A 12,485-nucleotide genomic window follows, 5' to 3' on the forward strand; every position below is an offset into this window, starting at 1 on the left:
GTGAAACTGCACAATTATTAACAACTTGGGCTGTTCCAACATTTTTTCAAAGATGATTTAGTCGTGGCTGGTTTATGTGATGGAGCCTCTGTATTTAGAGCCGGATTTTACTGGTTCCCACTCTCCATTGACAACAACACAGATCCTCAAGCTGATGATCTGTTGTGGATAAAGTGGAAAGACAGCAGGCTGTCACTCACAAGTATGATAGATTGTTTTACAACTTGAATTGTGATCCATAAACAAGGAAACCCATCTTTGATCCACAGGCCATGGTATCTTGAGATCCCAACACACACAAACACACACACACAGCTGATTTACATCAACAGTCCAGCAGCCGTCAGCCTCCTGCTGCTCCCTCTGCTGTGACCACTATCCCTCTTTATCAGCGGCCTCCTTTACGCATGCCTGCACTTCACTCCCTCATCGTCCTCTGCTCCTCACCCACAGATGAGAGGAAGGCACACCCTTTTTTTCATCCCAACCCCCCACCCAAAACACACCGGCACCACCGTTCTGGATTGTATCTCAACACACCCTGATGAATTTACATGACCGACCACTCTCTCATTCTCGGCCTTTGCAGGTTTTGCCTGGAGGTGTATTGTTACCAATAATCTAAATGCAGTGGATACATTGCAGGCAGGTATCTTAATGATTTCAGCAACCTCTCTGATCCCTCCTCATATTGCCTGAGGAAACATTTGAGCCAAATGGATGTTCATGCACAATTTGAATTTAAGGACTGTTCCCTTTAATTTCGATCCAAGTGACTTGTCCTCCCAAGTGTTTGTACATAATGAATACAATATAAACTGTTGTGAATATGAACATTGTAAATTGAGTTAAGAAATAATTGCTTTGTATATATCTTTACGGGTGTAAAGTTTATTAAACAGAACCCCCTGTCCCATATGAGAAATTTGACAACGCTAATATCTTAGGAAAAAATGACAAACATTTCATGGGTAGAAACTGGATTTATTCATCAGTGACCACATCATCAAGTTGTGCTGTTTGATAAGTTGTATGTCCAGTTAAACCAGGTTGGCTTGATCCTTTTGAGCAGTTAAACTGGAATTAATGAAAAAACACGTTTTGGTCCTACTCACAGGGGTGACTATGGGTTCTTGTTTACAAAACATTTACCCTATGATATGCATTAAAATGAAATGGCCGAACACTCAGTGTTGCTGTTAGTAGCAGCACAGAAATATGATATTGCTGTATTCTACATGTGGCAACACTGGTGCAGCGGTTAGCACCATCACCACATCGAATTCAAACATGAGCAGCTTAATCCGAGACCAAATTGTCTGTTGGTTTAAATGTGAGCATGAATGGTTGTGGCGACCTCTCCAGCGTGCACCACCACCGGCTGTCCAATCTTTACAGAATAAGTTGCATAGATACAGATACTGTAAATGAGTGTTACTATAAAACGTTTGCTCTTGATGTGTTGACTGCAGAACATGATAAATGTTGCTCTCCTGCATTGTCTTCTATTTATCAGAGTTATTATGGGACTACTGCTGCCACTGTTTTCCTTCCTAATTTTAAAGAGTTTTTCCATCTTTATCAAACAGCCTCCCTCCTGTGCTTCCTGATATGCTCCCTCCTGTGCTTTGTCTGTTCACTCTCTCCTATTTTCCTCCCCCCCCTCACACCCCCTCTTGTGCCATTCGGTATTCGAATACGCTGCCCCTCTCCAGGAAGGTCTCGTTCAAGCGCCTGCGCTTGGTCTGAGGTTTCAGGTCCGTTTCCTCCTGTCTTCCGTATCCTCCTCCTCCAGGAGTGTAGAGGCAGAACATGTCCTTTTGAAGGGGACACACACTTTAAGTGAATACCCAATACATCATCTTTCATTACTTTCTCGGCCTGCACTTGGTGGGTTCATACCATTTCATAAAATTCTTGGCTGTATATGCTTGGTGGAACAGATGAATTATAAATAATAAACAATAAGAACCGCTGTACCTCATCAAAATTAAGTAGAAAGATTTGAATTCTGTGGGTTTCACCATATCTAAAATATAAAGCTATATATCAGAAAAGTTTTTGGGACAACATTTAAAATTGGTAATTTTACACATCTTGGTTGAACAATTTCTTGCAACGTAATAAACTTCAGAAAGGTTTTCTTGTGTAAACCAAATGTGACGATTTTAGTGTTATTCTCAGAGTGTTTATTTCCCCCACACACGCATTGTGCAGTCTTACCCCAGGCTGGAGGCTGATGCTCGTTTTGGCCCCCAGGTTGAGGACTCTTCCGTCTGCCCTGTGGAGCAGGTTCAGCCCGGCTGCACCGTCCTCACCCCCTGACAAGGACACACAGGACTAAGGCATCATTCACACCAACACGTTTGTTTCATGATGCATCACTTCTGCTACATTTAGTTTTCAGCCCCTCAAACTGAGAGTTTCAAAATTTGGGGGTTTGCGATGATGAGGATGAAGTCAACCACATTCGCTTTCTGATTGGCTCTTATCAGTCGCGTCTCGACTACAAGCGGTGAATGCAAACCGTTTCTAACACTTACTTGCAGATAAAAGTTCCAACTCATCGGTCAATGAAAAAACAACAACCCTATGCTCTTACTTTTCAACATGCTGATTCTTGTTCATAGAATTTTCATTTATTGAGGGCGTCTGAAAGCTGAGAGTTTACCCTGGAGGCCGTAGGGGCAGGTGGATCTCCTCTCCGTCAGCACCGACAGAACCACTTTGTTCCTGAACAGAAGTTTGCGGACCACTCCGTCTCCACCGGCGTACTTCCCTGGACCTCCTGAGCCGGGCCGCAGAGAGAACTGCTCTAAGATCACCGGGTACCTGAAAACCAGCCAGACGGGAACCAACGTACAGATCAATGATAACACGTTATTTTAAATTCATTAACTCATTAAGTTTCTTTAAGTCAATCTTGAACTGATGTCCGACCTCTTCTCCAGAATTTCAGGGTCAGTGATGCGTGTGTTAGTCATGTGACTGTGAACACCGCTCCGCCCACTCCAGCCTGGCCCCGCCCCTGCTCCCCCAGCAACTGTCTCATAGTAGCCGACGTTCTCGCTGCCAAAGGAAATGTTGTTCATGCAGCCCTGATGGAAAGAGGAAAGACAAATAGAAACATGTCAGGTTCCAAAATAGCATTAACATTGAACTTACTAAAAGTAAAAACATTTTCACAAAGACAAATGAAGCCTTTCTTACCTGTGATGCAGCGCACACTTCAAACGCTCTAAAGATGACGTCAACTACTCTCTGGGATGTGAGAACATTTCCTCCGACCACAGCTGCATTCTCGGAAGGCTGGAGGATCGAGCCAGGGGGGATGATGACTTTGATCGGTGCAAGACAACCCTGGACATGTCAAATTAATATTACAACAGTGTTTAGATTAAATTGAATATTATTTCTTTGGCCGCATTTGAATTCATTTTCAAACGTGTGATGAATTACAAAAGCCAAATCACTCATGTCATTTTTTTTTTGAGAAACATTGATTATTGAACAGAAGCTTTGAGTCTCATAAGAATAATTGATTTTCCTCTGCATGTTTTAAAAGTGTCTGGTTGTTATTTTGAACATGAACATGACTCAAAGCAGCCTGACTAAGCTTTTCTGCCAAAATGTTGGACCAATGACCAGGACAAAAATTTGTAGATAAGATTAACTCTATTATTAACTATTAAAGCATGACATTTTACAGCGACTTTCACACCATATTTTATATTTGTTTGGCGATATTCATTAATCTTGTCACTGTTCCTTACTTGGAGGGTAAGTTGGACTTTCAGAAGCCATTAAAGCTTATGTTAAAATACTTGCTGATTCTGGAACATTTAAGAGACCATGGAAAACCTTCTACGCACTAAACGATGCCTGAACATTTACCTCAACTCCCCAAGCATTATTGGAATAAAACACGTGAACCTGATTGAGGGGGATGTCCTGTCCCACCATACAGCGCAGGCAGTAGATGAGGGCAGAGAGGGTGATGGCCCGAGGAGCGTTGCAGTTCCCCCACACCTCTGTCCCAGTCCCTGAGAAGTCAAACACCGCGCTGCCCTGCAACGATGGAGGTTTACAAAGTTTATATCCTGAGTTTTCACTTTGCAAGATAAAGAGATAAAGAGACGAAGATAATGAGGAAGAGATTCCCGCTGCTCACCTCTTTTTCATTAATCTGCACCCGCAGTCTGATTGGCGTCCCGTCATCCATGAAATCCTCCGACTCCACCTCCAGGGATCCAGTCTGTTGCCGTCGGCGACGTGCAAAGTCCCTCAGCATGTCCCTCACTGCAAGCTCTGCGTTGCTCTGAAACAGTTACACACAACAACTGGAGCAGTGCAACACAGCCAATGATAAAACACAATACTTTGCAGAATATTTGTTTTTTACTTTTATTCAGTTTCACACACTCACTTGGATGTACCCCATGTAGGCCTGCACCACAGCCAGTCCGTAGCCGTCAATCAACTCCCCCACCAGCTGGCTGCCTCTCTGATTGGCTGCCACCTGAGCCCTCAGGTCCGACAGGTTGTCGTGGAGATTACGAGTCCCAGAGCAGTCTGGGTACTGGGCCGGAGCCATCAGAGCTTTGGTTACAGCTGATATGGAGAAGGAAGGGGAAGCAGCAGGAGGGAGAAAAGCAACAGGGAAGAGAGAGCAGACAAAGAGAAAAGCATGATGGGGAAGAAAAAGAGAGTGGAGAAAGTGATGTGAATGTTACAAAAGATGACACTAAACATTCAATCCCATCATTTAGTTTAACTGCTTGGCTCTACTCTGCATACAGTCACTGATTTAGTGCCGTCTCATTGAAGATTCTTAATCTCATGGATAAGATACAGCTCTGCATCACGTCTACTCCTTCTCATCAGGCTCTCGCTTTCATCTCTTACCCTCCTCCTGGAACACCCCACCAGTGACAAGTTTGAAAGACATGAAGACAGCGCCCTCCTGCTGAAGAGAGGTGGAATGAGGGGGCATGGAGCCAGGAGTGATGCCACCAATGTCGGCATGGTGCCCCCTGCTGGCTACGAAGAAAACAGGGCCCCTCACGCCTTTTCGAAACACCTGAGATGAGAAGAAGGAGAAATGAAACGGTGAGAAAGAGATGAGAAAAGAAGGAGTGATACTGAGGAGAGCAAGGACTGACTGGTGTGATGACTGTGAGGTCCGGAAGATGACTGCCCCCAGCACACGGGTGGTTACTCAGAATCACATCCCCTTCTATCAGTTCGTTCCCCAGCGATCTGATCTGTGGGGAGCAAAAGCAAAAAAAATGACTAGTCTTTTCCACTCTTCCTATATCTGTTATGTCGTGTAGCTGCTTTGCTTCTGGGTGCCGTTCTGCTGCTGAAGCAACACAGCTACACATCCCTCACCTGGTACTGGACCGTCTCCTGCATGGCCCCCAGGTGAACGGGTATGTGAGGCGCGTTGGACACCAGACCGCCGTCTGGTCCGAACACAGCGCAGGAGAAGTCCAGACGCTCCTTGATGTTGGTAGAGATGGAGGTTCTTTGGAGAACTCGGCCCATTTGCTCTGTAGAGAAAAGATACATGGAACACCTCAATAAGGAGTTAACACTGAAACCTAACCAAAGCTTTACAGATTTTCCCTTCGTCCTCATTCTCTCTTGATCTCTCTTGTTCTACCTGCTATGCTCATGAAGCGGTGGGAGAAGATGGAGAGCTGCACGGTGTTGAGCTCTGTGCCCACAGCGCAGTGGGGGTCTGAGCCCACGGAAATGCAAACATCGCCCCCTTCTGTCAGATGGGCCTCACAGCACGGCTCCACCAGGATAGTGCTGATGGAGGAAAGAGCAGAGGAAAGCTGTTGATGAATGTTTATACAAACGCAGATGTTCAGACAAGTTCTAATCAACCCCCCGAAAATCTAAAAAACATTTTAGTTGGAAAATGCGTGCCTGTTCTTATCAATAATAATAGCAGGTCCCTGGATGCTGTGACCAAACGGCAGCTCCTCCCATAGAAACACGCTGGTTTCCAGGTAACCGTCCTCAAAGTAACACTTGGTCATCTAAACAGAAGAACAGGAATAAAATAATTATAACCACAATACATAACTGTTTCCAGACAGAACATTTCCATTTTATCATAACTTGGGCTTTTCTAAATGTATTTGTATCTGTTCAAACGTAAAATAAATATTCGTAAAGGGAAATAAATGTTTGTAGAAGATTGTTTCATTGTATGTCCATATATGTCTGTATATACAAAATATTCAGGTTTGAAGTGCGGTCACACACCGTGACAGGCTTGGTATCTCCCGGTCCATTCTTTGGTTTATATACTGACTTGATACCAGATCGTCCACAGCCCCTCACTCTGATGTCATCAACCATGATGGTTCTGTCCGGGATGGTGAACCCAAATTCCTTCAAATAACTAGACAGGAAAAGGAGGTGTGTGACGAAAGAGATGCCGATTAAAGTGGACAAAGTAAATCATGAGTAGTGTCAATAAATGTCAGCTCCACAGTTTGCTAATCTTATTTTCTATGGAAAAATGACACATTAACTCAGTGCTGTGTTTGCCTACACACTGTGCACATAAGGCTTTCGGCATGAAGGAGCCAAAGTGAACGAGGCAATGATTTATTCCCTGATCACTGAGCACAGTGAATGGAGACATGAAGGAACCGGGGAGCGAAGCATGCACTAACCGTTTGGTGAAGGCGCTGTGGAAGTCTCCAGCTCGACAGGACTTGGCATCGCTGGGGTAACCGGCAGCGGTAACCATGAGCGCACAGTCGGTGCCCTTATAACGCAGGTGGAGGAAAACCTCAGCGGTGACCTGACCGCTGGAGAGGACAGGAAACACACTGATTGAGTGTGGCGTGAAAGTGTGAAGATTAACGGGTGGTTAACCCTGTGTTCCGTGGGGGCTGACCTGTCAAAGCCACGTGCACAGAGAGTGTCATGGCAGATTTTGGAGAGCTGCCCCACCCGCCGGTCGAGCTCGCGGAAGCAGCTCTGGTCATACTGCAGCGAGCACGGCTCCTGCACCTCCTCCACCACATCAGCTAGAGCCAGACCGTAGGCTGAGAGCACGCCACTGTACCTGCAAGATGCACACGTACATGTTAGTGCCACACGGCTGTCTAGTTCTCTGAATTTACTAAACCAGAAAACAATAATTAGGTTTTACACATGCATGATGCACTGCTCTCTGTCAACCTTACTTATGTATAAAGACGGTCTTCATCCCCAGGGCTCGAGCAATAGCACACGCATGTTGTCCACCTGCACCCCCGAAACATGCTAACACATGCTGAGATGTATCATGACCTTTAGCCTGTGAAGTAGTACAAATATTATAATTGTTATACAATTCGCTATCTAACCATATGTAACATAATATTTCAACTAGCTTGAGCAACCCTAATGACCTGCGTCAGAGCTCTGATTGGCCGGCACATGGCCTCATTGGCAACACGAATGAATCCCATGGCAACCTCCTCCACGCTCATCCCTGTCTGGCTGTGCTTGGTTCCATTTGTTGTAACCTTCTAAACAGAAACACAAGTTAGCCTCATTATTAGCATTATTTCATAGAGAAGGAAATTACAGCTCTACTGAATAGTTCAGCAAATGTCAGTGCCTGTGACTGGTTTGAAGACAGGAAGAGGTTGATCTCTTGGGTGAGGTGACGGAAGTGCTTCATGGTCTCCTCCAATGACAGTGCCTCGTTCTCACCGGGCCCAAAGATCTTTGGGAAGAAGGACGGGAGGAGTCGCCCCAGGGCTAAGTTGGCATCAGTCACTGTCAGAGGGCCACCTAGGACAACACCACAGAGAATCAACTACAGCCCTGTTTCCCCAAAACTAGGTTATTCTGGGTTTGTATGAGATGCTTAATTCGTAATAATAGAGTATGAGATAAAGTGAGCTGCATATGTATAGTTACCTTTTCTGTAGCAGGCTGGTCCTGGATGTGCACCTGCAGACTCCGGTCCAACCACAAACATCCCTGATCTGAGAAAGTAGAGGAAAGGATAGAAACACGGCGGAAGGAGAGAGGGATTCATTATGCTTGTCGGAGCCCAAGACCTGCTAATCATAATAAATACAAATATGTACGATAAACAAGGACCTGAAGAAGAGTCGCGACCCTCCTCCTGCAGCCACGGTGTTGATGTCCAGCTGCGGCGCTTGCAGGGTGACTCCAGCTGTGGTCGCCTCAAACACGTGTTCATACTGACCAGCGTATCGACTCACATCTGTAGAGGTTCCTGCAGGGTAAGAAAACAGAGTAATCAGGTAATATGATATGATAAAAAAAGTGTATAAAGGCAACTGGTGTTTTGGCAAGAAGTTCCTTCCATTGTTTGTGTGCTCAGTGTTTGCTTGAGTTAAAAGATTTAACATTCCCTCTGCTCACCGCCCATGTCGAAGCCAATCACAGGCTTTTTCTCCATCTGGTTGTAAGAGGTGATGGCGTATCCCACCACCCCCCCTGCTGGGCCCGACAGAACGGCCCGCGAACCACAGAACTGCTCCATGGGGGTCAGACCTCCATCTGACTGCATGAACAACACGTCCACGCCCTGAGGTCAGAGGAACGTAAGATATCGGTACAGACAAAACGGCATCTGAGTCAAAACAAAAAGATGTTGACGTGAGGGACGCACCTTAAGGCCGCCCTTGAAGCCGGAGGTGAAGCCTTTTAAGTACTGGCGGATCTTGGGTGTGAGGTAGGCGTCGGCACACACAGTGTAGCCCCGGGGCACGGCCCGCACCATGGGCATGACCTCGCTGGACAGAGACACCTGAGTGAAGCCCAGAGAGCGAGCCAGGGCGCCCACTGCTTTCTCATGATCCGACCATCTGAAGGAAAAACAAATGCTGAATGTAAGTCTATCATAAAGCTGTTACACAATTTCACGACTGTTTTGTTTGTCTTGTCACTAAAACCTCCTGAATTTAATGTAAAGATGTGTATTTTTTTTGGGGGGGGGTGTTGAAATTTTTTTAAACTTCCTATTTTAACCCAACGAAGGAACTTGAGGTAAAACCTCTTCAAATAACTTCTTCAGTTGTCTTTAAGCCACAAGTGGGAGTAGACTTGAAGAAAAAGAGGGAGGGATAGGAAGAAAAATGTGAACTCAAACCTCCTAAAACATGTGGATTACATATACACTAGAAACCTATAAACATTAACATGTTCAGTGTACTGATAGAAAACAAGGAGACAGTGAACAATGTAACATGAAGACTTTCAGATTTGAAAATGCCCTTAGAAAGAAGTGAGCATGTTTTTTGGACGAATTAGAGGTAAGTAAAGAATAAACATAGTTTAAGCAAATATGAGGGTGTGTCCATACAAGAAGAGAAACAGGTCGTGCTACTGACGTGTACGAGTGTAACAGGAGGACAGCCACACAGGTGATCCCACGAGAAAGAACTCCCCTCAGGTCTTTCTCCACACACTCGAGATCCAGCTCCTTCCACAACTCCAGAGAATCACCAGTGCTGCCTGAGGAGAACCAGTAGCATAGGTTTTTTCATTAGTAAACTAGAAAATCCAGAAAATAGAGATACTTCAGTCAGTAAAGTAGTGAACTGCAATTACTGAGAATAAAACATTTAGCATTTAAAGGACACATATTCTGCTCATATTCAGTTTCATAATTTATATATTTGGGGCTTTACTTGAAAACTTGCTCAGATGTTCAGAAAGCAAGGTTTTCGTATTCTGTGCATTGCTGCAGCTCCTCTTTTCAGCCTCTGTCTGAAACACGTGGTCTTAGTTCTTGTCTCTTTAAGACATATATCAAACAAAAGTAAAGAAAAACTGAAACATCATCATATGTCTCCTTTAATATAATTTCAAAGTGGGCAAGTTTAGGATTCAACGACTGAATTGTGAACTTATAAAGGAGAACTTGTAGTCGTGTTTTATGCACCTGTCACAATGCGTTTGGCGTCCTTCCTGGGAAGCTGGCAGCCATCTTGGCTCAGGACGACTCGCTCGTCCACCTCTATTATTTCCTCGTACAACACTTCAGGCATGGCAACCTCCTGGTAAAACATACGCCCTGGTTAGGGCAATTCAAAACAGGTGGACCGAGAAGACAAGCATCGGACTTACAGTACGTCCCAGTGTTACAGAGATAAGATTGAACGCAACATATCACAAAGTGCATACTAGAGTTACATGTATGTTAATGATCCAGTGACAACACTGAACATTATTACACGTATGCTATTAGCAGAATATCAGCTTCATAGATAAGTAACCACTTCATCAACGGGTGAGGGGGCAAATTCCAAGATCTGCCCCCGGGGTCTGTACACAAGGTAATAACTAATCCTCATGCTGCAGGGGTTTGTGCTTATCCCTGTATCCACGCAACCCCAGGGCACCACATACAGTGCAGCTCCAAAGACATAACGATGCTTATCTGGATCAAGAAATGAATCTGTGAACATCTCCGTTAACATCTTACATGATCGTGTCCGTTCTCGCTTTAACCTTTCGAACAAAATCCCCGAAGAAATATGACAAACCAGATCAAACAGCTTCGGCCTGGCCTGCGTGCCGATGTGCAGCAAGTCCTTGAAGCCCTTTGTGACCAGGAGCGCCGTCCGCTCGCCCTCTCGCTCCAGCAAAGCGTTGGTCGCCACCGTCGTGCCCATTCTGATCCAGCCAATCAGAGAGGTGTCGACAGGCTGCTCGCGAGGAAAGACGCGGCCAGTTTCCTGTCAACAAATATATATCATATACTGTTCTATAGCGACTGTTTTGCCGTATTTTTTCCTCTGTGCATTATCATACTAGACTAGACTACTAGACCTCAGGAAACCCATGAGCTTAGTAAAGATGTTAGAAACTATAAACTGCTTTCTAACATTATTATAAGAGAAGAGTATGGTTCATCACATCTCTCCATCTTGTCACGTTACCTCCTCCAGGACTCTGCGGATCCCCTCCGTGGGAGCGTCCTTGTAGTTCTGGGGGTCTCGAGACAGCAGCTTCAGGACCCTCTCTCGACCATCAGGCAACCGGGCGAACACGTCGGTGAAGGTGCCGCCCCGGTCGATGGCAAAGTCGAATTTCCCCTTAGTCTCAGCCATGGTGGAAAAACGTTAAGCAGCTCCTGAACCTGGGAGTCAGAGAGGGTGGGTAGTGAGAGATTGACTTATCACTGTCCAGTGCAAAGACATCATCCGTCTACAACGCCCCCTGTCTGTCTTATGTAAACCAGATGTTTTCTACTCTCTCCTGGGCTCCTTATAGGACTTTGCACTGACTTCCATTCATTGTGAACAGCCTAATAAAAACCATATCCCTAACTTTAACCATGACCAGTTCATGACTAACCCTGAACTTATCCTAACCACAATCCACATCTTAACTCTAACCTTAACCAGGAGCTCTTAAATGCCATTTAGCCTAGTTAGGACTGGTCCAAATGATGTGTACTGGTCCACACATTCTTTCACTTCTATCAGTGAGGACACTTTGGCATCTGGATGCATTCCCTGACATTCAGAAAAGAATGCCTCACCCTAATCTAAAACTAGTATTAACCCTTGAAGCAAGACCTTACCCTCGATTTGTCTCTTTTAAAAAAAGAGGACAAAATGTCCTCGCAAAATATTATTAGAAAGTACAGTTAATTGTAGGTAGAGCAGGTAGTGGTTAATACACACACAAACACACACGCTTCTATCAATACTTCATCTGAGCTTCTCCTTATTACCACACACTTTAAGACACTGATTGACTTCTACATATTTTAAAAACTTGCCACAACCGTGGCATTAAAACAGGCATAGATTTATTTAACGTGCAGATTTAAATTGTAACTTCTATGCTTCTATGCACGTAGACACTAATGCTCCTGGACTCAGTAACTTTAACGTTGTAAGGTTAAATAAACACTTACTCAGAGCAGAGGTTGCAGGTCCCAGATGAAGCCTGCAGAGGAATCCCTCGCCGCACTGAAGTAAAGAGTAAAGTATCTGAAACTAGCTGTGAGTTCTGCAGGACTTCTTCTTCTTTTGCCGAAACACCATCAACACTGAGACTTCACATGACTGATAGAAAGCTCTACGGTGAATCCCTGAAGGCTGCAGCTGCCGCCGGCTACACGTCGCTCACTGCCATTGGCGGCGGAGCATGAACATCTCAACAGCGACATGTTCTACTCACCTGTCCGACCCGGTGAAGCGCTGCCCGGCTGCTAATCCTCTGATAATCCGGTAAAAGTGTCAGACCCGCCGCCCCTCTGCTCTCCTCTGCTCGGTGTCTTCACGACAGTCGTAACCACGTCGGTGGAGCCCCCTCTGGATGGAGTCATTAAACTCCGCCCCGCTGCGAGGAGCCGGCGGTGTGAAGAAACAAGCAGCTCTGAGTGCAGAAGATGAATGTGCACATGGCGGAGGTAACCCGGGGGGAAATAAATTATCTCCTTATTCATCCGATTATATCAATTTTGATATATTAAT

General features: G+C 45.3%; 1 protein-coding gene across 1 annotated transcript; it reads right to left on the reverse strand.

Moving 5' to 3' along the window:
* Positions 1–963: 963 nt before the first annotated feature.
* On the reverse strand, positions 964–12,285 carry oplah (5-oxoprolinase, ATP-hydrolysing). The gene is made up of 28 exons (XM_062379901.1): positions 12,190–12,285; positions 10,938–11,137; positions 10,542–10,733; positions 9,938–10,052; positions 9,384–9,507; positions 8,663–8,858; positions 8,413–8,578; positions 8,125–8,263; positions 7,939–8,006; positions 7,634–7,809; positions 7,422–7,541; positions 7,215–7,327; positions 6,923–7,093; positions 6,696–6,833; positions 6,280–6,418; positions 5,938–6,050; positions 5,666–5,817; positions 5,392–5,552; positions 5,163–5,264; positions 4,906–5,080; positions 4,427–4,611; positions 4,172–4,318; positions 3,934–4,068; positions 3,211–3,360; positions 2,941–3,098; positions 2,672–2,832; positions 2,224–2,321; positions 964–1,817 (listed from the first exon to the last, which is right to left on the reverse strand). Exons 2-28 carry the CDS (start codon positions 11,106–11,108, stop codon positions 1,665–1,667), a joined length of 3,918 nt encoding a protein of 1,305 aa, XP_062235885.1. The 5' UTR covers positions 11,109–11,137; positions 12,190–12,285; the 3' UTR covers positions 964–1,664.
* Positions 12,286–12,485: the final 200 nt, after the last annotated feature.

The sequence above is a fragment of the Platichthys flesus genome, chromosome 21 (genome assembly GCF_949316205.1).
Source record: "Platichthys flesus chromosome 21, fPlaFle2.1, whole genome shotgun sequence".
Lineage (NCBI taxonomy): Eukaryota > Metazoa > Chordata > Actinopteri > Pleuronectiformes > Pleuronectidae > Platichthys > Platichthys flesus.

Excerpts from the sequence above, each read along its gene's own strand:
- oplah (XM_062379901.1), bottom strand. The coding sequence starts at position 11,108 with ATGGCTGAGACTAAGGGGAAATTCGACTTTGCCATCGACCGGGGCGGC. Across the intron at positions 6,051-6,279 it reads GAGATACCAAGCCTGTCACG|ATGACCAAGTGTTACTTTGA; the intron begins GTGTGTGACCGC and ends TCTTCTGTTTAG. Across the intron at positions 4,612-4,905 it reads TGGGGTGTTCCAGGAGGAGG|CTGTAACCAAAGCTCTGATG; the intron begins GTAAGAGATGAA and ends TCTCCATATCAG.